We start from the raw sequence: 24,289 nt of genomic DNA on the forward strand, positions 1-24,289 counted from the left end.
ACCAACTTTCTGTGTATCACGCAGTCCTGAAAATACAGTTTTAGAAAAAGGGCCCATCTTTCTCCAAGAGGGACAGTGATCGCAAACGTTTCCAGATATGTTTATAATTGGTGCCGCGAGCAGGAATTGGAAAGTGTTCTAAGTATAATATAGCCTTAAAAAAAATGTTAAACCATTTAGAAACATGTTGACCTTTTTGTAAAAAACTTTTGATTAACAAAGAGTTTTGTTTTTTTAAGTCTCTTATAACTACAGCACATTAAATGAATATGTGCTTATTAAAAATGTTTGGTAACTTATCAGGGACCTTCATCACAGGGATACTATTAAAACAACAATATTGATTATTATTATTGTCGAGTATTCCTTGAGTCATGTGAGGGCTTTGTTTTGATACTTCCACATTGTGAAATCCAGATCTGTTTTGACCCATTTCTCGTGGATGATCGCATGTTCCTGGAATGAGGAAAACAGACAAAAAAACTTTCAGGCTCCGTATATTTAGCAGAATTGCTTTCTTGGCAGCAAGAATACTAGCCAGCACATTTGTTTTCAATTAGAAGAACACTACTTTGTTTGATAGTTGCAAAACATTACTGCTTACCCTCTGCAGAATAACATCAAGAGGGTCTATTCACCAAATACCGAATTGGACGGCAACCAAAGTTTTTTTTTTTTTTTTTTCCAACTCAAATATATTGGCCTTAAAGGAACACTCCGGTCACCTTAACAACTTTGTATAAATTAAGTTGTTATGGTGCCAGGAGGTCCAGGGTGCTTTCATACCTTTAGGGGTTAAAACTTTATAACCCCAAGACTGGCTCCAGTGCTGGATTTGCAGTTCATACTTTTTGTATGAATGGGGAGCTAGTGATTAGCTTAGCGCCTCAGCTCTAGCCAATCAGTGGTGCCCTTTGATTTCAGAATGTGGGTGCCACCGGAAGGAACTGCAGAACCGATGCTGGAGTCAACCTTTGGTGTTAAACCGTTGACAACAGTTTAACCCCTTAAGATAAGAAAGTGAATGGTGGGGCTGCCACTATAACAACTTAATTTAGATTAAGTTGTTATGACGACCGGAGTGTTCCTTCAATGTTGCAAATCAACTGTCAAATGAATAGCTACTCCCTGTTTAGACTATAAATCTCATATTGCTCTTTTTCTAATCTAAGCCTTTTATTTTCTCCGCAGCTTTTTTTTTGGAAGGCTCCGGGATCAGTTTTCCAGATATATTTAGACTCATTGCGTTTTATTGCATTAGCAGGTAAGAGAGATGAAAATCTGCTGATAATTAAGGATTACTAAAATAATATAGCACATGTGTTTTTGTTAATCTGTCCAAAAACTTCATGGAACAAACTGTGGATTTTCAAGAATCCCGTGTTATGGTCCCAAAAGGCCCTTAATGGAAAACCGTTGTATTTTTTTTTTATTACTATTATTATTTAAGACAAAAGCTTGCATGAAAAACCCTGTGTGTATTATATAATAGTGTAAACAGGTATGTAAATGAGCAATGACTTGAAATCTAGAGGCTCCCTGGGACCTCACAGCACAAGTACCCATGCCATCTTCCTGCCTCTGAGGAGAACTTTATTGTTCACGGACATAATAACAAAGTATGACGCACAACAGTCTTAGGCCTCAATTTAATATTGTTACATACATTTTAAAATGATTGCAAATTTTTGAATAAACGTTTAAAATGATTTAATATTCTGAAAAATGTTTTAAAGGGACACTATAGACACCGAAACACCTTTAGCTTAATGAAGCAGTTTTAGTGTACAGACCATGCCTTTGCAGTCTCACTGCTCAAGTCTCTGCCATTTCAGAGTCAAATCACTTTGTTTATGCAGCCTTAGTCACACCTCCCTGCATGTGACTTACACAGCCTTCCTAAACACTACCTGTACAGCAGATCTAATATCAAAACTTCCTGTATTGCACTGTTTGGTTTAGAATTTCTTATCTCCTGCACTGTTAATAGCTTGCTAGACCTTGCAGAAGCCTTCTGTGTGTGATTAAAGTTCAATTATAGAGCAGGAGATAAAAACTTCTAAAGTACTCGGGCATTCTTGGTTTTCCAGCAATTATAACCTTATTCTAGCTCAGCCTCATGATATTCTTCGGTAAAGCATTCCATCCACCCAAACCCTATGCAGACAGCCTAGTGCTATGGTCTTCTGACCAATATGCATTTAAAGATGGTTGACCCCCTAATGCAAGGATATGTCAGAGGTAATTGCTTTTTTTGGTGCACCTCTTGAGTATAGATGACAAAATACACACATTAACTATAATAATTGCAATATTGGATTTTCACTTTTAATAAGAAATTATGCCAGTTTTCCTTTAATGCAGTCATTTGAAGACCAGTCACTTTTCCAATGTGACAGTCCCTCCTTCCATCACCATAGAAATGCTAAAGTGTTTATTGTGGTGTGGATTGAAGGTTAAGTACCTGCCACCATCAATAATGTTTCACTGTGTCTCCTTCCTTCAAATTAGAATGTTCCGATCAAGTTGAACCATTTTGTAATCCAGAGACATACTGTTTGTACAGGCTGTAATAGGTGCTTGCCAGTATTTGAGCAAATTATTATAGATATACTTAATGGAGAAAAAATGTCAAAACATAACATTAAAAAAGTAGAAAATTCACAGAGGAACGTTTATGTGCCAACATCTCACGTATAGTACCAGTTGCTTTAAATATGCAAAAACTTTTGCAATGTTGCCAGTTGGAAAAATAAAACTAAGTATTGATATTTTGTTCCAGTTTTTGTTCTGATGAAATACAAGTGATGTGTACATTCAGCAGACACAATATATCAGTGAGGCATGATAATAAAAACCAGCAAGACAAAGTACCAGTGTAAAACACTGATAGCACAGTCTCTTTGTTCTTTTATTTTATACATTTTAATTCTATACAATAGAGAAAAAAAAAATTAAGCCAATGATATTATCAACCTTAAAGAGGAGAGAAAACTGGAGTGATAAGAAAGGAGGTGTAAACAACACAGTGAATAAAAGCAGGTATTTTATCAGAAGCATTCAGAAGGCAAAATGTATTTTAAAGTCAACTTCACTGTGCTAAGGGGACATGGAGCATATAATAAGAGAGGACAGTGATTGGCTGCGAAACGGAGTTTAGTCAATCAGGGAGACGGTTTATGAAAAGACAAGATGAGGCGGATTTATGCTCCAAAACGTTTATTTTGATTGGCACAATCCCAAAAACGGGCGACCTGGACAGCATCAGGAAAATCAAGCGAATATTGATTATTTGCCACAGGTAATTGAATAGCAAAATGCTTGGCTAAGGAGTACTATATATATGGAACACCTCATTGCAGTGGTTCCTAACTTTTTTTTGGGTTGCGCCATACTTCAGTCGAAGTTGCATTTCCGAGATAGACCTGCTCGTTTCTCTTTTTCACTTAATCAGCAGCTTGTATATGTCACAAGTATTTGAATCCTTTTTTATGGAAATACGCATTTTTCTAGCCAAACTGACTTTATTAGTGTAAATTAAATGCTAGATGACCATCTCAATTTTAACACTGATAATTATTAAAAAGCAGATTTTAGGACTCCTATCAACCTATTACAACCCTGAATTTGAGGTGGCACAGTTTGAGGAGGCTTGAGACATACCACATAACACTGGTTGCAAGCCACTGCCGTGTTCTATACACGTCAGATCATCAAATATCCTGTCAATTCTGCTTAGGCAGAGATACTATATGACATTCCTGAAATAGAAAAGGGACAAAACAAATTCTCACATATTGGGATTCCTGTTTCATAGAAGGTCAAAAATAAATTACTCAACCACTTTAACTGTGTTAAAGTGACTCAAATGACACAACCATTCATATGACAGATACAAAAGATGCTGGCTAATGCATCACCCCAACATTGACGTACCAAGAAGCGGAAAACCGGTGAGAGGGGGTGAAGGAGGCAAGCAATGACGCAATTGCATCACCGGCATTGCCCAAAAGGAGCAGAATCATTGGTAGGTCAGACCGACGTCAATGCCCTAGATTTCTGATTGTAGAACATTTCATAATGTGCTCGCTCTACACTTTTTGAGGACAGTTCCCCGGTGTCCCCAAAAGTGGGACACCAAAGAAAGAAATTGGAACGGCGGGACATGATCCAAAAACCGTGACTGTTCCAATGAAATAGGGATGATTGGGAGATCTTGGCTAATGGTCTATATGTTTTAATAGGAAGTGGTAAAGTAAATCTGTATATTTCAGCATTTCAAAAGTATTCTGTTCTCATCTGTTGATTCTCTAGTCACTGACCATGACTTTACTTTCAACCAAACTGAATTCCAACTGGCAGAATTCACTAAGCCTCCAGTCTGAATATGTTTTTGATTTCAGATGAGTCAGTTAGTTTATTGCGTTTCTTACAGAAGTCAAGTGCATAATGGGCGCATCCCATGTTTCTATACATATAAGTGCCTATTTCGGTGTGTCATGTTATATAGATGTTACATTGATCCATACATTGCTACTGTGTTATTATATTATTGCACGAATGCAGTGCACAGCAGTTTTGTGGTCTTTAGAATTATTACAATGCCAAGGAACAGGGAATTCAAAGTGAATTTCAAAATGTAGGTCAATATAGCAAAATAAGATAAAATTCTCCTAGTCACTTCTGGCCTTAAAGAAACACTACAGGGTCAGGAACACAAACATGTATTCACCATAACATAGTAGAGGTGGTCTCCCTTCTCCCCTTGCCCACCTTAAAAAAGTAATAAACGTACCTTTTATTCCAGCACCCCGTGGGTTCGCCAGTGCTTGCTCCACTAGATCCGCGTCCTTGGCTGAGATCTCAGTCAGCATCTCCTGATAGGAGATGCATTAAAGCAATGCATCTCTATGGCTTGCATTCAGCACTTCCATGCACTTTGTGCAGAACTGACCCAGGAAGCATCTCTAGTGGACTTCTGAGTTACTGCCACTAGAGGTGTCCCTAGGTACTAATGTAAACACTGTCTTTTGTCTGAAAAGGCAGTGTTAACATTAAAAAGCCTGCAGGGACATACTAACACACCCGAACCACTACATTAAGCTGTTATTGTTCTGGTGACAATAGTGTGCCTTTAAATCTGAAATTCACTTTGAATTCCTAGCAATTCTCACGTCAGCAAATAACCCTGGGTGTGTTAGTCAAAGAAATGATATGATGCCATAGTCACCACTACCTCCACAATAAGGAGAAAGGGTGTCTCAGCAGCAAACCTCCAAAAATGGAGGACGGTCGCCTAAACTGTGCTCTCAAACGTAACATACAAAACACAAAAATGATATCAGTGTGGTCTTCTAAACAGAAAAGCAAGAAGAACCCACTGAGAGCACAGAAAGGTAAGAAAGGATATGTGAAATAACAAACAAAAACCCTACCTTTAATCAACCTAAGTAAAAACTGGTAACCACCCATATACAGAATATTACCATAATGAGACCTAGGGGAGAGGGCAAAGTAGACGGAACCACTATATTGTAGTACAAGATAATATTTGAGGTATAGCCCAAAGGAACTTTCCTCTTGGATAGAGGGTGATCCAGGTCCGCAACCCACAAGGGATACTGCCTATAAAAATCTATAACAGCTCTGTAGGAGAAAAATATACCATAGCCCAGGGAATCGTTCCAAAAAGGAATAAAAGTATATTGAAAAAAGACACGTAGGAGCTAATTGCTGACGCTAGGTTACCTCTGCACCGCACGACTTTAGTGCCTACCTAAACCAGCAAACCTATACCTCTAGTATTTATCTTGTACTACAATATAGTGGTTCTGTCTACTTTGCCCACTCCCCTATGTCTCATTATGGTAATATTCTGTTTATGGGTGGTTCCCAGTTTTAACATTTTATTTTACATATAATTTCTTACCTTTCTGTGCTCTTTCAGTAGGTACTTTTTTGCTTTTCTGTTTAGAAGTTAACCCTGTGTGTGTTGTTTGGGTGTACATTTAGTTTGCACCAAAACTCTGAAAGCCTACATAATTAATTTGTTTCTGTCTGTAACATATTTTGTTAATTGACTTAAAGGGTAATTCCAACGGAGGAAGAAATCTGTGTGTGTAACGTATCAGCTTGAAACACTACACATCCAAAGACATTTGCACTATTGTGTTGGGAGTTTGTTACACCACAGGCACACTGACTCACGCAGCCCAGAACTCTGTTAAGGTCATTTCTGTGCAAAAAACGTGTGTCGGCTGTGTGCTGGCAACAGACGTCAGCTTCTCCCTTTTCTAGGGGTGCGCCAGCAAGGAAAAGCGTTTATTATTATTATTTATAAAGCGCCAGCAAGTTCCGTAGCGCTGTACAATAGGTGGACTAACAGACAAGTATTGGTAACCAGACGAGTTGGACCCACAGGAACAGAGGGATTGAGGGCCCTGCTCAATGATCTTACATGCTAGAGGGAGTTGGGTATAATGACACAAAGGGTAAGGGCAGGGTAGGAAAGTAGGTTGCTAGGATAGTATTTATTGAGGGCTGGAAAAAAGGTAAGGGATTAACCCCCTTCCTCCCCCTTCAGCGCAGCGGGAGTGGGACCCTGAGGGTGGGGGCACCCTGAGGGTACTATAGTGGTCTTTTAAGGAGTGGAGATTGGGTGAAAGTCTAACAAAGGGGAAGGGCGTTCCATAGGAACGGTGCAGCCCTAGGTAAGTCTTTAAGGTGAGCATCAGAGGTAGGAGTACAAACAGAGGTTAGACATAGGTCTCCGGCAGAGCATAGGGGCGGCCTAGACGGGACATATTTGAGTATTAGTGAGGATAAGTAGGTCAGAGCAGCAATGTGTAGAGATTTGTAAGCAAGTATCAGGATCTTAAATTGAGTCCTATATCTTACACAAAGCCAATGTAGGGACTAACAAAAGGGGGAGGCGTGGGAGGTGCGGGCAGACAGGAAGATGAGCCTCTGCACTGTGTATTATAGACTGTAACGAGGCAAGTTGGGAACACGTAAGACCACTGAGAAGCGGATTACAGTAGTCAATGCGAGAGAGGACAGCGGCATGGACAAGCACCTTTGCTGTATCAGGCGTTAAATAGGGTCGGATGCGCGCAATACTTTTGAGATGGAAGCGGCAGGATTTGGCAATTGATTGGACATGAGGGGTGAAGGAGAGGTCGGAGTCAAAGAGAACACCTAGGCAGCGAGCCTTAGAAGTAGAGCGGATGGTAGTGCCATTGACTTGGAGGGGCACAGACAAGGGAGAAGCAACACTTGAGGCAGGGAAGACCAGAAGTTCTATTTTGGACAGGTTTAGTTTAAGGAAATAAGCAGCCATCCAGTTGGAAATAGCAGAGAGGCAATCAGAGACACGAGTAAAGATGGGTGCTGAGAAATCAGGGGAGGACCGATGAATTTGCGTGGAAATGATACTGGAAGCCAAAGGAGCTGATGAGTTTATCCCCTTCCTCCCATTTGGCATGAACATGTTTCTGTGGGATCTATTTACTAAACTCATAATTGTAGTGAAATAAAATCCGACCTGCAAAATTGAGACTTAAGTAGCCAAGCTGAGACTTAAGTAGCTAAAGCTGGGGATTTTTCCAAATGAGCTATTTTGTCATTCAAATGTTATTTCACTACAATTAGAAGTTTAGTTATTAACCAAAAAATAACATGTCCATGCCAAATTATTTTTTTAAAATGCAAAAGACTGGCATATTATTGACAAATGTTGTTTGTCATGCCCCATTCATATTAATGTGCAATTCATTGTGCTCTGTGCAATTACTTCTGTTCTGTTTTTTTGTTGTTTTTTTTTTTTTTTCAAAAACCTCCAACCAAACAAAAATATTGTTTTTGTGTTAAAAAGAAAAAACCCTTAGCCTAGAGGCTTAAATGATGTAAAAATCATTTTGTGCAAAGTTTTTATTTTTTAAATGAATGAGTGCTTCTGACATGACAATGGGGTTTGAGTAAATGAGGATCATGTTAATCTGGGCCGGGGCCCAGTGAACGATGAGATAATATGAGTGCCTGTCAAAGGGAAGTACAGGATGCCCATGCACCCTGTGACCTCACGCACTCACTGAACGGAGCAGAGCTGTCTAATGACGGGTTTGTGCCACTGCTCTGCTCAGTGTGTGCTGGTTTTCCAAAGTATAAGGGACTTTTTCATTCACACACAAAATCCAAACAGAAGCTATGTCATAAATGAACTAAATGATGAATCACGGCTGGATAAACTCATTGCACCTTTGTTTGTTTGTTACTTCCTGCTTTTGGGAAGTGGGTTTTATTTCCGTGTATATTTATAGAATCTCTAGTTATTGTGCTGCACTTGGGTGCATATTAAATCTTGCATACATTTGGCGATTAAATTCACCAGCAAGAAGTGTACGTGAATATGTTTGAAGGGAGAAAAAAATATGTACTGACATGTATTCTGTAATCTGGGAAATGTGAAGAATTGGCAAGAGAATTCAAAATTTTCAGCCAAAACAGTTGTAATTGTAAGAAATCTTCTACTTGTGTTTATTTTCTTTGTCACTACTCCATAATTTTACATTTTTGTGTCAACATCATTGTATTTAGAAACCAATGGAACAGCAGGCATAATTAACCATTTTAAACCAAATTAGTCCAGCTGGGAAAATGAGCTGTTTTCACCTAAAATTACAATTTCTCTTGTCCCCTTGACACAATTACAGCTTTAGTGAACCCCCACGTACAGCAAATTATAAATGCCCAGTTCTAAACAGGGTTTGCATACAATGCACGGTACGTTTAATATGCGCACTCACAATCCCTGTATACAACAACAAAAGTCCTTCTGTGTTTTAAGGTGCGCGGTGGTGAACTCAAAACTAGGCCAGAATCTTAGTTCTGAAGTTCTATGACAGGCTTCCCCAAACTCCGGCCCTCTAGTTGTTGCTGAGCTACAACTCCCATGATTCTCCGCCTGTCTATTTAATTCATAGAATCATGGGAGTGGTAGTTCAGCAACATCTGGAGGGCCGGAGTTTGGGGAAGCCTGTTCTATGATATACTGCTATCCCACAGTCTTATAGCAGTTCACTAACCATTGTTTAAATTGTAACTTGCAGGGTATAATTTATCTATTGCCCATCCCCCATCCCTTAATTAGAAACCTGGTCCTTGTGAGGGATTTAATGGTAAAAGATGACTGCAAGCATTACCTCTCCGATCACATGTTCTTCATTGATGCAGGGTGTTTTAAGGCAGCTGGACTTGTTCCAGGATCTAATATATACAATGAGTTTGTTGGACTTAACTTCCCTACTAACCTCAAATAAACTTCAATGGTGCAGTTTGCAGGAAGAAAAGAAAGCCATATTTATTGTGTGCAGGCAATAGACTTCTTATTTCATCCCAGTGCCAAAAAGCATACTGAATCCATACATTTTATTAGTCACTCACTTCGGGTAATTTTAACTCCTCTGTAAAAATAAGGCGCACTTTGAATAAGTGATAAGTAGAACTGCAGGCATGCGATATAGCTAGAAAAATACAGAGTAAGGAACAGTCCACGCTGAAAAAAATACAGTTTTAAAGTTTACAATGCCACTTAAAATCACCTATCTTAGCAAACAAATCTAAGGATTCCGTTACACCATATGGCCATACTGTGTTAAACCCACAACTACGTCACAGTACCCTAATATCCTACACTAATTGTAACATTGGAGATTAACATGCTAACTGCAATACTTACTGCTTTAACTGCTCCCAGAGACACTCCTCAAATTTAGGCTTTCCTGTGGTCACCTCCAAAGAGGAACTTATTATTATTTTATTATTTATATAGCACCATCTATAGTGGATGGTTGGGTGCTCAACCCAAAGGGAACCTGGGTAGTGGTGCTGCGATAAAAAAGCCAGAAAAGCCATTCTTATCTGAATTCATGTTAGCCGATATATGATAACGAATAATGTAAAGCGCTACGGAATATGCTGGCGCTATAGGAATACCAGTAATAATAATAATGAGAATTATTCCAAATGAGCTATACCATTCAGATTTAATTCACTAAAATGCGGTATTTAGTAAATAATCCTGTAAGTGTGAAAAATCATTTGTGTGTAAACCATATTTTTATCTGCCCTTTTTGCCACCAGAGATGTACTTCCATTTACCTTGAAGTTGCCCCATGCCATTGCCAAGGCCAAGACAGAAGCAGAACTGGATGAGTTAGCTCAGCTGGGAATCGGTGAGCATTACAAATACATAATTTTATATTGACTTCTCTTGCTGGTTATGTTTTTATATCCATCTATGTCTGTGGTTTACAGGCTCCCAGAAAAGTCTTCGTATCATATATATTTTTTCTTACACAATGTCCTTCAATAGAGAAAGGGTTTAGAGGGGGAAAAAAGAACCCAGAGATTTATAAACCTTTAAGAACCCAGCAAGAAAAACACAAAAAAACATTTTACACTCCTGATTTATATTACACTCTTCCTACACTGTGTCAGCTTTGTGGTTATATAAAAATAGGCAAATGTCGATGTTTGCAGAAAATGCTGACGCTTTGAAGTTTGCAGCTTGAGCTTGTGTATATACATGATTTTGCTCTAGCTTCATGTATACCTATCTAAAGTTTAACCTCTTCTTGTCAAGGAACTAGGCCAGGAGTAGGCAACCTTCGGCACTCCAGGTGTTGTGGACTACATAACCCATAATGCTCTTACACACATAATGCTGGCAAAGCATCATGGGAGGTGTAGTCCAAAACATCTGGAGTGCCAGAGGTTGCCTATGCTTGAACTAGGCAATACTATGGCATTGTGATATTTGCATTTTGGCTTTGGACGTCGAGGGGTTACATATTTTCTACAGCGGGTTCTCGACATTTTACATGTTGTGCTGCCTTTCTGTCTGGGTTGAGGTGAATTTAATACTGTATTGTAAAATGTAGGCAAAAATGGCTGGGCAGAACACATTATCCAAATCGGCTATAATCCCAGTTTGTCTGCTGTTACATGCATTTTGCAATTCATTACAATTCCGTATTAACTCCCCACTACTCACTGTTTAGTAAACAAACCACTAATTGTATAAGTTTCTCTCGTGCAGTCTGAGTCCTGAATTCCAGTTAAGTGGGGCAGACATGTGCTAGAATCTTTAGCAGCGTTTCCTGTTGCTCATGGTTTTAATCTTGAACAGCACACCATATGCCAGTTTTTCTTAAAACCGCACATCCAAAATGTTAATGTTTTGCAATCCTCCCAGCTGTGTGTTTACGGGCTCGGAGAGAGAGAAAAGCAGCTGATCATCCTGGCTCATTATTTAGGCAGTGGAGAAAAAGAGGATGTATGGTTTATTGACAGTATTTGCTGTTTCTGCAGAAATGTGCGTCTGGTATCAAAATGTGTCAAATAATTAGATTCACCGCATACTTGCATCGAGGTGCTGTGACGTATCAGCCCTCTGTATAGACTTGTGCAATAACTTAGAACTGTATAATCAAACAGGGAATACGAACATGCAGACGGTGACATTTTAACCCCTTCTTTACAAAGTTCTTTCCACAAAAATAGTGCATACTACCACAGTTATTCACTAAAGTGAGAATTTAAGGTGAAACCAAAGTGAATTTCTAATTTAAGGGTAAAATAGCCAAACTGGAAAAATTCTCTCAGTCAGCTAGGCTTTCAGTTTGGCTACTCTGGCCTTAAATTTGAAATTCACTTTACGTTCACTTTGAATTCTCACTGTAGTGAATAATCTTGTATGTATTGAAATCAGGGGATGCATACGTTGAATTATGACACAATGAGTCATCAGGTAATAGGGGAGATAGAAGTATATAAAGAAGTTGTCGAGGATCTGCCTATGGGATTTTGGAAGGACGTGCAGCTGTTTTTGGAAATTCAGATATTGTAAATGGCAGCATCTTTTTCTTCTCAGTTTATGTGTGAGCTTTTTTACATATAAGATGACATACATTTTAGTACACCTTGTCTGGCTTCAAAGGGAACTATAGTGTCAGGAAAACTGGCACTACAGCTCCCTAGAGTCCTCCCCCCCTTCTGTTGTACCTTCCCCTCCACCCTGTGGTGCAGAAGGGGTTAAAAACCACTTACCTTACGTTAGCTGGCAGGGGAGACCTAATGCGCATGAGGAGCGAGCGCTGCGCTGGCATTAGGATGTCCCCCTTAGTAAAGCATGTTTAATGGTTTCCTATGGGGTTTTACATGACGCTGAATGTCCCAATGCATAGACATCCAGCGTTAGCAGACCAAAAGTCGCCTAACCACCCGGAAATCCCTCTAGTGGCTGTCTGGTAGACACCCACTAGAGGTGGAGTTAACCTTCAAAAGGTAATTATTGCAGTTCATTAAAACCTGCAATCATTTCCATTGCAGGGTTAAGGGACCTGGGACATTGCACCCAGACCGCTTCAATGAGCTGAGGTGGTCTGGGTGCCTATTGGCTCCTTTTAACTGTGCATTATTAATGATTTATCCTGAGCGCTTTACATAATATTGCAATTGCTTATTAGGTTGGGTTACAGATAAAAAAAAATATATAATAAGAAGATATACTGGAACAATAACGAGTTGAGAATCATGTCAGCTTCAATCTAATATGTGTAAAAGAAAGAAAGAGCTTACTATCTAAAAGTTAAGTTTCACTGAAAAAATGTAGCATAGAAGAATAGTTTTTAAAGGGCATGACGGCTGCTGTTTTTCACTTTGAAAATGTGTCCCCAATATGTTCTGCTGTTATTATAGGATTTTCCATGGAGCGTTAAGTGTGGGAGGATTAAAAGATGGATTTGAGTTAAATAGTACATTTGTATTTTATTTTTGTTTTACTTGAAAAGCAAAACAGTGCTTTATAAAACAAACATCAAGTATACATGGAACTAGCAGGGAAAGGGTTAATGCTGCAAGCAATAAAACAGAGACAACATTGTTTGCCTTGTTGCTGTAATTCCTCCTAATGCTATCATTTCACTTAAAGGACCACTATATTCCCAGGAAAACAAACCCCACCTTTATGGTCCCCCTTCCGCTGGGCTCTAAGGGGAGAAAGGGGTTAAACGCTTACCTTTCCCTCAGCGCTGGGGACTCTCTTCCCTCTTGCGATGAATGCGCATGCGCGGCAAGAGCCGCGCGCGCATTCAATCCGCCCATAGGAAAGCATTTCTCAATGCTTTCCTATGGACGGCAGCGTCTTATCACTGTGAAAATGACAGTGAGAATCGCGGAAGCTCCTCTAGCGGCTGTCAGTGAGACAGCCACTAGAGAGGCTGGATTAACCCTAATGTAAACATGTTTACAGCTGCAAGGTTAACCCTAGATGGACCTGTCACCCAGACCACTTCATTGAGCTGAAGTGGTCTGGGTGTCTATAGTGGTTCTTTAAGAAAATAAATAAATATATTGAAATCACTGTAACTGGCAGATTAATTTACTGGTTTTCTCCTTGGCACATGTTCTAGCAAAACCAAGAGCTAATAAAGCACACAATATTTTTTTTTTTTTTACACAAGTCCATTGTAACTGTAAAGCAGTATAGCTGCATCTCATCAGAAGTAATGAGTGGCGATGCATATAGGGACTGAACTACATAAAATCAGACTTCACAGACCAGAATGAGAGACCCCTAAGGTTGACCTTCCTGGTCAGAGGCGAGGTCTGTCATAGGATGCAGCTTTACAGTACAAGTGCAACAACACTGCACATTTTAAAGTTGAGTATCTCATTTTATTTACACTTACTGCATTATTGTAATACCCCTTTACTAACTTGGTTTGTTAAACACATTTTTAGAATGACTACTGTCGGTCATTTTTCATTATGATCTTTGGTTACTTGCAAAATTATTTTGCTGAAAGTGTATGCTGCATGTTTAAAATTCTCTATTCATGCAACTCTGTTTTATTGCTTTTCAGGCTTTTGGAAGTCATCTACAAACAAAAAACCAAAATATACTCCACCTTCCCCCAAGCCTTTCCCCCATAACTACGTCAACAGGGAGTCACATCAACTACCTCTTATAAATGGAGTGCATTCTATCCGTACTAGAACGCCCTCAGAATTGGAATGCTGCCAGACCAACGGAGCCCTGTGTTTCATTAATCCACTTTTCTTAAAAGTACACAGCCAGGATTCAGGGGGAAGTTTGAAGAGGGAGAGCACAAGAACCCATGGGACAAATGGCATAGAGAGGACGAAATCACCACCTCCCAGACCCCCTCCCCCTTCCATTAATAGTCATCGTTCAAGTCTCCAGCTGTCTAGAGCTGTGAAGCAAGAGGCAAGCATGCCAGAAACAGTCTTACATAGCAGGAACGGGAGCTTGGACTCTCCTTCCAAAAACACTGCCCCCATTCCACCTCCCCGTCTAAAGAAACAGGCCACCATTAACAGGTGGCAGAGCAACGACATTAATTCGACATTCAACAGATCATCTTGCGGGTCTTCTATGGAATCGCAACCCGGGGAATCACCACCGCAGAAAACAATTGAGAACATGAACCTAAATAAGAATTGTGATATTTCTGCACGGGCCACCTTGCTGAATCAGAGGCTGAGCGACATGAGCATCTCAACCTCTTCCTCTGACTCTTTTGATTACGATCGCATGGTGCCACCTTTCTATGAAGGGGATAGTTTAGAGTACTGCGAAGAGGAAAGTGATCAGGAGAGTATGTCACCCCCTGTGAAGTCTCGGAGTAAAAGGGGCTCATCCATAGCCTTCTCCAGAATCATGAAGAGCCACCTGCGTAAAGTGAGTGGAGTCTTTAATTCTCTCATGACACCTGAGAAGAAGATGATAAAGAAAATAGCAGCTATGTCTCGGGACAAACGCACGTACTTTGGGTGCCTTGTCCAAGATTACATCAGTTTTCTGCTGGAGAATAAGGAATGCCACGTTTCCAGCACGGACATGCTTCTTACCATACGACAATTCATGACACAAGTGAAAAACTACTTATCCCAGAGCTCCGAATTGGATCCACCAATTGAATCATTGATTCCTGAAGATCAGATAGGTAAGAGAACATTGTAATACTGATATACTAACATGAAGTGAAGCTATCCATACAATACTTTTTGATAAAGTTTTTTTTAAATTTACTATGTTTGCAGGCATATAAGAGTTAAAAGCAGCTCACAAGGAATATGTTATCTATGTAAACTGCTGAACAGAAAGCATTCTATTTACTTTTAAGAGAACAGTCAATCTGTCCCAAAGGTGCTCCATTTTCCCCTAATAAATATGGCTGCCATATTCTCTGCGTCGCTGATGTATCCTCCAGAGCTAACCACTACTTATTAACCCCTCCAGCTTCCTGAGTGCAGTGTTGGCAACAAATCACAGTATAATTTTAAAGAGAACACTGTATCAAAGTGGCAAAAAAAAACCTTGACCTTTAAATAAACTGGCTTATTTCAGAAAAAGTGCCGACCCACTTGAATACTTTGTCTTCAGTAAAATCATATTGGGAAGTGTTATTTGAGCCTTCATGCTCTCCCCAGCTGTTTTGTGTTTATCCTTTAAAGGATGCAGCAAAAGCTTTAGAAACTTCTAAAGAACTTCTAAGGCCGAATGGTTACCACATGCTGTGTGTGTTTTGCTTTTTTTGCATCACTAACATGTTTCAAAATATATGCTTGTTAATGTAATATTATAAATCGCTGCAGAATAAGTTGGTGCTATATAAATGCCAAAAATAACAATCATAGGCATATGAGAAGGGTGTGCGGCTTGTAGTGGACTAAAACTCCCATGATTCATTTAGCATGTGGAGTCTGTAGTTCATCAGCAGCAGCCAAGCCAGGTGTTAGGTCCTCATCTCTAGTTCTCTCAGAAGCAAATTCAGAATCCTAATATATTGTGGAATTTTTTTTTAGACGCCTGCAGACACTTTGAAAGAAACTTCTGCATAACCAATGCAATTGATATTTAGTTTATCAAAGCACAATTGTGAATTCTAGATGGTGTGATTCCAGCCGTATTCTCCTTTCTTACATGTAAAGGGATAACAGAGAATGACAACACTAAAAAGGAATGAATGGGATTGTTCCCAGTTAAGCTATTCTGCCTTCGGTGTGTTTTGTTTGTTTTTTTCCTTTGTGTTCATGTCTATTCCGTTTGTGAAGAGGTTAAACCTTCCCCAGATGCATAGGAATTTCCATTTGCATTTCTCACTTCGTTTTTTTTTTCCTTGGCTTTTGCCAAAAAGGTGGCTTGCCAAGCTACGCTCTGCTCAGACTTTCTAGTGAAAGAAAAAAAATATCAGAAAAAAAGCCCACCCTAGCTTGGAACGAGTAACGCTAATTAAACTATTTGTCTGTTAGCCTTTACCAGCTTGCCCAGTATTCCTAACCCTTACTGTGTACTGAGAAACACCTTCTTGGTCTTTGTAACACAGAAAGGAGGTGAGGATTCACAATGGCAAGTGACATAAAAGGTCACCATCCCATGCACCTTAAAAATGAAGGAACTTTGAAGGTCTCTCTGAGGTTGCTGCAATTTCACCTCCTCTGGAGAACCAGTATGACTTTACGCCTGCTGTTTTAGTGACAGCAAATCAGCATTATTTTACTTTTTCTAACTTGTTTAATTGTTGTTATTGTACAATATTCTTCAAAGGAAAACAATAGATTTGCATACATGTAAACAACTCTAATGCTGACCAAATCATAAATGAAAAATATAAATGAAAAATATAAAACTTGCCAAATTAACCTTTTTAATGTAATGTTAGCGTGTTTTGGTTGGTATGCATAATTATATTGATATTAATGTTGGATTTTCCTTGATATGCTTAAAAGGAAGTTCCAGTAAATAATGCCATGAGTTTGTGTGTAAAGCTTGCGTCTTGATATTTAATGCAAAAACCTATTCCTAATGCCTTTTAAATGCCAGTTGGTAATTCAAAATGGCCTCCACAATTAATTTGCACTCAGTCTTAGCCAGGCTTTGATGTAAACAAAAGGTACTTGCTGTATCGTGTACTAATTCTTCAGACAGAAACTTATGACTAATACTTGAAACTATTGTGGTTTGGCATCGTAAGTCAGCAGGCATCAACATAAATGCCATGTATTTAGCAAGAATTACAGTGTAGGTGGACTATGAATAAACCTTTTTAATGTTTAACAAAAATGAGTTTCTATTAATAAGTCCCGACCACAGGTAAGTAAACTTCATCCTCCAGCTATTTGTTAAAAATCCCCTAATGACTACATAGTTTATTCTACTTTCTATGATGCAATTGTTTGTAGGCTTTTGTCTAGTCAAGTGAAATTTTATCTTCCTTAGTATAACTTCCAGGATTTTAGGTTTACACATTGTAGGATTTATTTTGTAGATCACCTGATGTGCGGATCGAGCAGCAATATTGAGTGTAGGTTTATATTCAGGCATAACATATCACATCTTAAATATTGTAAACATATACAGTTAGATTTTCTTTTTTTTCTTTTTTTTAATATTGTTTTGTCCTTTAGAGAGATATTGGGTCATGAAAATATTTCAAGATTAAGATATATTTTTAATTGCATAGGCTAGGTGTACCAAAACTTTATATACCAATTAATAAAACTATAAATTGCCACCATAATTGAAAAAACGTAAATCTGTATATGGCCATATACAGTACGTGCAGCTGCCTGGTCAAAACTAGGCATCTGAACTATACAGAGCATACCAGTATGCTATTGCAGTTCATTATACAACAATGTACTGAAAGCCTCTGCCCTATCTATGGCTTTTACCATGTAGCTTTGACCTGTATATTGCTGTAGATGGATGAGTTTTACATTACCTGTGCACAAAGAGTTAATAAAGCCTAGATGCGCACTTTAACAGAGGTGGAAGTACAAATGGGGGTTTTCGTCTAGATTTAATTTTACTTTTGAATGCAAAAAAAAATAAAAATAAAGCACATGTATACACAGGGCTAAAGGGGTGCTACATTCCCCAGTGATTTGCAGTGATCGTGGTGGTATGACTATGTATGTATGTGCAGTGTCTCTGCTTGAATCATTGCATATACTGAGTAATTGGCACTTTTGTGCTGGGGGCTAGTTGCATCAGCGGCATACGTACGTGACCTTGATATCAATAATGCGCATATTTTACATCTGTTGTTAGCGCGCACAGTGTCCCCTTTTCTCCCTCTCCTTACTGCTCCGGAGTGCACGTATGCCCTTGGAGTCGGTGAATTGGTTCAATCAATGGCTTCTCTATGAGAAACTGCCCTGAAATCACAAAGAGGGGTAAAAAGCAGCACGGAGAAGGAAAACTTATTTTAAAAGTCAATGTTTTAGTTAAAGGGACACTATAGGCACCCAGGTCACTTCAGATCATTTAAGTGATCTGTGTGAAAAATGCCCCAGGTCCCTTAACCCTACAAAGTTAATTATTGCAGTTTTTCAGAACCTGCAATAATTACCTTTCAGGATTAACTCCACCTCTAGTGGCTGTGTACCAGATAGCCACTAGAGGGACATTCACGCTATGCATGTGGACGTCCGGCATCACCCTAAACCCCATAGGAAAGCATTCTACAATGCTTTCCTATGGGGAAATCCTAATGCAAACACGGACATTGCCGCGCATGCACATTTGGTCTCTCCCATTGGCTGACCCGAGCCAGTGCTGAGGACCCTTGTAAAGTACAGAAGGGGTTTTTAACCCCTTCTGCACCACAGGGGAATCTGCGTCGAGGAGGAAGATATAGTACCAGGAAAACAAGTTTGTTTTCCTGGCACTATCATTTCCATTTAAATAGGGGGACCTAAAGAATATTGCTCAATAGGGCATTATACTTTAAAAACATTTAAAAAAAAAAAGGGTTGGAGTATCCCTTTAAGAAGGAAGGGGTTAATATATTTCCAAATCATCTTCATACTCCAGAAAAGTTGTCATTTTGGTGGCATGCCCGGAACTCAGCGTGGCCTTCAGTGGGACCACCCCTTTTCCAAGGCATAATATTTCTATTCACCACATCCCATTTGGAGAGCCTTAATGCACTCAGTAAAATAACTTACAATTGGCTGAGGAGGATTTATGACATTTCTTCTGTAACGTGGCTGACCTAGTGCATATTTATGGTCAAATTTAATTCAGTCATCATAATTTGATGTTGTAGAATTGTTAAAAGTGCAGTATTCCGTTTTACTAGCGGAACAAACCAGTGATCCTAGAAAAAAGGCATTCATCTAAAAAGTAACTGTAAATATAAAGTCAACACAGCAAACGTCCTGCTCAGCTGACTCCCTTAAATTATTTGTTACAATTATAAACAAATAAATCAGATTATTTAAAGTTATTTATTTGAAGTATATGCTAGTTTGCTAGTGGGATATCCATTCTGATGATAATGCGCATATATACATAAAGAGAGAGGAAGAAACAAATATGAAGTCAGGGTGTGGTTTACTTTTAGGGCATCTTGTTTTTTTTTGTGTTTTTTTTTTATATGCCTGGAGCTTGAGGAGTTCTGCCAAGCAACACGTTAACACTATGAAAAGAATGTGAAATATCCAGGCACCATAGAAATATCATAATATTTGTGTCAACTATTTTCTAACCATGTTCTCCACAGACTAATATCCGTGGAGAGATTAGTCCTTGCTTGCTGAAGAACATGTTCAGGCCTTTATGTAGGCTAGAGTATCCAAAGCAAGCCTTTTTGTTGTTGGACAACATTTTCAGGCCTCCCTGATTTAGGTGGCACAGCCCCAATTTCAGAGTCCTTTCTTGTTGCATTTGCAATGCAAGAGCATATTATTAGATACGCTGGCGCTGTGCCAGGGCTCTAGTACCATGCACAGAGTGCTGTGCAGTCTGCCCTGACTGGGCCCGGCCGGAGGCTGTTAATGTACACTCACACCAGGCTGACATGCACCCTGTTTGGACGGAGCACCCATTTTTGGCAAGCTGCATTACTGGCACTCCCCTGTAGGCTCAAACACATCCTATTCCAATTTCATATATCATAAAGTTGTGAGGTTTGGCTTTTCCACAATTGGAAAAACAAACTACAAAGAAATATGGCCTGTAGCATTGCAACGACAGCTAAGACATGGCAGTTAATCACATTATAATTTAAACATTGTACGGTAAGTCGTAAAAGTCACTGGTGGGCACACTGTTCTACCTAGTGATCATTAACATCTGTTTTGTTGGATTTTATTTTGGGAAAACAAACTTTGGCAAAGGAGTGGAAGTTACAGGCTCCCCAGTCTTATGTTTATTATAATCAACAATGCAGCTACCAGAAGCCAACCACTGGCAGGGCATTAGCTTAACCCGGCAACTGCCACAGTTACTCTCCTCATTGGCATTAGAAGGATTAGTTATGTTTGAGTAAGTAGCAGATGTTACTTATAACATCTGTTCGCCATAAGCAATTTATTCCATAGGGGGAAATAAGATGCAGGTGGGTGTTTTTGTCATTATTCAAAAATGTTAATGGGATCATTTCAGAAACCAAAATGCTAAGAATGTGCCCTGTGCATGAAAGACCCCAGTCACTGAGCAAGGTGGCCATCTCTAGACCTCACTTTAACCCTTTAAAAGCCCCTTTATGGGTATATTACTGTGTAGGGCGTTTATCAATCATCTTACAACCAAAAGATTAAAAAAAAAAAAAAAGTTTAAATGACCTGAGCTGGACTGGCGCCATGACGCTGCAATCCTAAAACCATTACATATGCATGGCATTTAAAGGGTAAAAGGGACTTTCAGTATGTGGGTACCTGCCTTTAAGGTGCTGCCTGTTATTAGATAAGAGTTACAGTTCCCAGCATCTTAAAGGCATGTATCCCCTTATCCTATGTTCCCTTAACCTGCATATCATTTTCTCTCCTCTTAATGTCTGGAACAACTTGAAGGGCATGTTTAGTGTCATTTAACTCAGTGGTCCACCAACAGTCCAGGATTTATGTATTTCCCTGTTTTATTCCAATGGAGATACCTGGACTGTTGGTGGTCCATGAGGACTGGGTTGGAGAACACTGATTTAAAGTACAAGTTCAATCATTGACAAGGATTTGAGATGTACATGGAGTCGTTCAGACAGACCATCTCCTCGTGATCCAGGTGCTGCAACAATATGAAGAATTTGAGTGGATTTTCAGGAGATGAAAAGTCAGATAAGTTAAAAATATGATTTTTCCAATTTGCCATTAAGAAAAAACACCATTCCATTAGTGCAAGAAGAATTTCAGAAATTTTTTTGAGTTGGAATTCTTTGTCTCTGAAAGTTCAAGAATTAAGAAGATGCTTCAAATGCACACTTTAGTCACCAGAACAGCTACAGTTTAATGTTGTTGTTCTGGTGTCTACTGCCCGTCCCTGCAAGCCTTTTAATGTAAATACAATAAGCTCATCAGTTTGGTGTACATCTACTTATATCTCAAGCAGGTTTTTGCTGAGTTGTGTATTACACAGTTACTTCTGCTATGTTATGCACATTTACTAAAGCCATCTGAATACCATAAACATTTGATTCCAGAGGGAATAATCTGCAACTGTTTTTTATTTTTATTGCATTCTTCCGTTATTCAGAAATGCAATATTATTTAAGGAGTCCTGAAATGTACCACATAAAACATAAGGAATGACTTCAGCATGTTTACATGGTATTTCAATGGCTTCTCACAGTTTCAAACTTGACAAAGAAGCACTGTAAACAAACACATCATTGTCCTATTCTACTAACTTGGCCGGGACGTCAACTGAGCAGACACTGGATTCCTAACTGACCACACGCACATATCGTGAGCATTGTGTGGTGAAGTAATCCAAACAGATTGAATTAAACAGAGGAACTTTTTAAGGAGTGGGTTTTAAAACACAATAGACATAAAAAGTATTAATTATATCGAGAGTTGCAGGTCTGTATTTTACAAAATATAGTTATTATGGTCAGTGTAGAGGGAAAAGTAAGTATACTTACCTGAAATTGCCCATCCTTGTCAAGACCAACTTACACTTCAGATCTATGAAGCTTTCCTGTCCAGCAACAGCGTCACAGGTGTACTATCACGTGTGCAACAGCTAATCGGTATTCTATAGAATGTATTTATAATAGTTGGATCCTACATAGATCTCCATGTACAATGAGATGCCATACATGTTGATCATACAAGAAGGTGTCTGTTACCATCAGTTGTTGCAATTGATTGCTGATTGGAAATGGCAAGAGAACATTATGATTCTTGATACATTTCCAAAAGCTTGGTTCATCCACCAGACAAAGCAGTCCTCACATTATTTAATTGTATGTTCTGATTGTGTTGGGATTTCCATGAAATCTTATTGCAGTTCATATGATCTTGTCATAAAAAAAAAATGCTGCACTAAAGTGAGAATGACTCAATAAGTTACATATTTAAAAATGAATAAAACAAGTAAAAGTAACTTTTATTTTCTGAACTCTACATTTTTTTTTTTTAATTCAGATTTCAAAGGTAACAGCTGCACCTCTCCAAAACTCTTAGAGCAAACACGTTATAGCTATTACCTTATGCACAAACAATAAAAACAAACACAGAGCTACAAAACAATGTGCAGCTTCAAAATTAGCAACTGCATATATTTTTGTGCAATGTCAATTAGGTGATTTAAACAGAGGGTCACCTATGAAGTTCTGAAAACAAAGTAGAGAACTTTTTTTTTTCTATGAAATAATATATTTGCTCACAACCCTGTCTCCTTAGCCCACAAATGATTTACTGCTTGCGAACTGTGAGTTTCCTGTCGAATGCTCTCCGAGGTAGCTGTGATTTTAGTATCATATTTAAATATCTAGAGTGATTAATAGTACTCAAGTGTTAATTGAATTTTATAGGTTTGTTAAAGAATCATACGTTCTGTGCCGTTTTAATGGACTGAGCACTTTAATAGCTTTTGATGTTGTAAATCGTGTAGATGATCTGAATTACAGCGCGTCTGAGTGAGCGTGTCCTGAAATAACTTTGTAGCCAGGGAGATCTATGTATAGCAGGTTGTTAGACTGCTCAGTTTTGCAAGATATCATTTGCAAAGTAAGCGAATAGCCAAGACCCTTATCTCTCAAAGAGGAACCCATAACATGTGAGTGTGCAGATGAGAGCTTGCGGTCAGGAAGCCGACGTAGTTATGAAATCAACATGACAATAATTTATTTTTGTCAGAGGAGATTTGCTAAGTTGTGAAATGTTGAAGAGATTTTATGTTGGCGGTTAAATTGTTATTCTAAGGAGAAAGATGATATTAGATTGTTTATTGAATGCGCTCTGCAGAAATATTCCACTAGCTTCTATTATGATGGTCAACATTCCGCACTTAACATCACTTTTCTGTTAGTGACACTTTTTTGCCTTTTATAAGTGAATGGAATTTTATGTAACCAAAAGAACATGCGGCGGATATACAACAGGTAATGTTATGTTTGATGCAATGTGAAACACGCCTCTGCGCAGACTACTAAACATTACGTTTGATGCAATGAGAAACACGCCTCTGCGCAGGCAACTAACTGTTTTGTTCGACGCAAAGAAAAACACGCCTCTGCGCAGGCAATTGAATGATATGTTTAATTACTACCATGAACCACGCCTTTGGCAAGAAACCAATAAAGATATTTAAAACAACAGGTAACATTGTAACCAGTACAACCTGTTAGACCCCATGCTGCCTAAAGAAAATATAGGTAATATATTAAAGAGAGGTGAGGTAGGCCCCTGGTAGTGCAAAAAAAGAATGATTTCAAAAAAATGAATAGAAATGGAGAGGAGAGAGCGGTAATGCTCAGAGAGCAGAGGAGAGAAAAATACAAATTGAAACCGAACTCCATTACAAGTAAGAAGCCTAGATAAGTCCAGCATTATGTCTGCCTCTATCTGCAACAAACACCTTCTAGACCAGGGGTAGCAACCTTTGGCACCCCAGATGTTGTGGACAATATCTTCCATGATACTTTAAAAGCATTATGGCTGTAAGAGCATTGTGGGAGATGTAGTCCACAACATCTGGGGTGCCGAAAGGTTACCTAACATTGATCTAGACTGCAGCCGAGAATACAAGTTGACAACAATCTATACGGTGCAATAATATTGACAACTGTACGCCTTTATTAAAGGACCACTATAGTGCCAGGAAAACAAACTTGTTTTCCTGTCTCTGTAGGGTCTTTGGGTCCCCCCCACCCTCATGGACTCCTCCCGCCAGGCTGACAGGGGAGGAAGGGGTTAAACGCTTACCTTTCTCCAGCGCTGGGTACTCTCCTCCCTCTTCCGACGTCATCCGCCA

At 39.1% G+C, this 24,289-nt stretch overlaps 1 protein-coding gene across 1 annotated transcript in view; it reads left to right on the top strand.

Annotated features, from left to right (window-relative positions):
• The window catches only part of RIN2 (Ras and Rab interactor 2), a 143,730-nt gene that overhangs the window by 111,029 nt on the left and 8,412 nt on the right, over positions 1-24,289 (top strand). Inside the window, exons 6-8 of the mRNA XM_063443685.1 lie at positions 1,192-1,264; positions 10,141-10,232; positions 13,926-15,029. Of these exons, the coding sequence (XP_063299755.1) occupies positions 1,192-1,264; positions 10,141-10,232; positions 13,926-15,029 (1,269 nt within the window). The remainder of the gene's footprint in view (positions 1-1,191; positions 1,265-10,140; positions 10,233-13,925; positions 15,030-24,289) is intronic.

The sequence above is a fragment of the Pelobates fuscus genome, chromosome 2 (genome assembly GCF_036172605.1).
Source record: "Pelobates fuscus isolate aPelFus1 chromosome 2, aPelFus1.pri, whole genome shotgun sequence".
In the NCBI taxonomy this organism is placed as follows: Eukaryota; Metazoa; Chordata; class Amphibia; order Anura; family Pelobatidae; genus Pelobates; species Pelobates fuscus.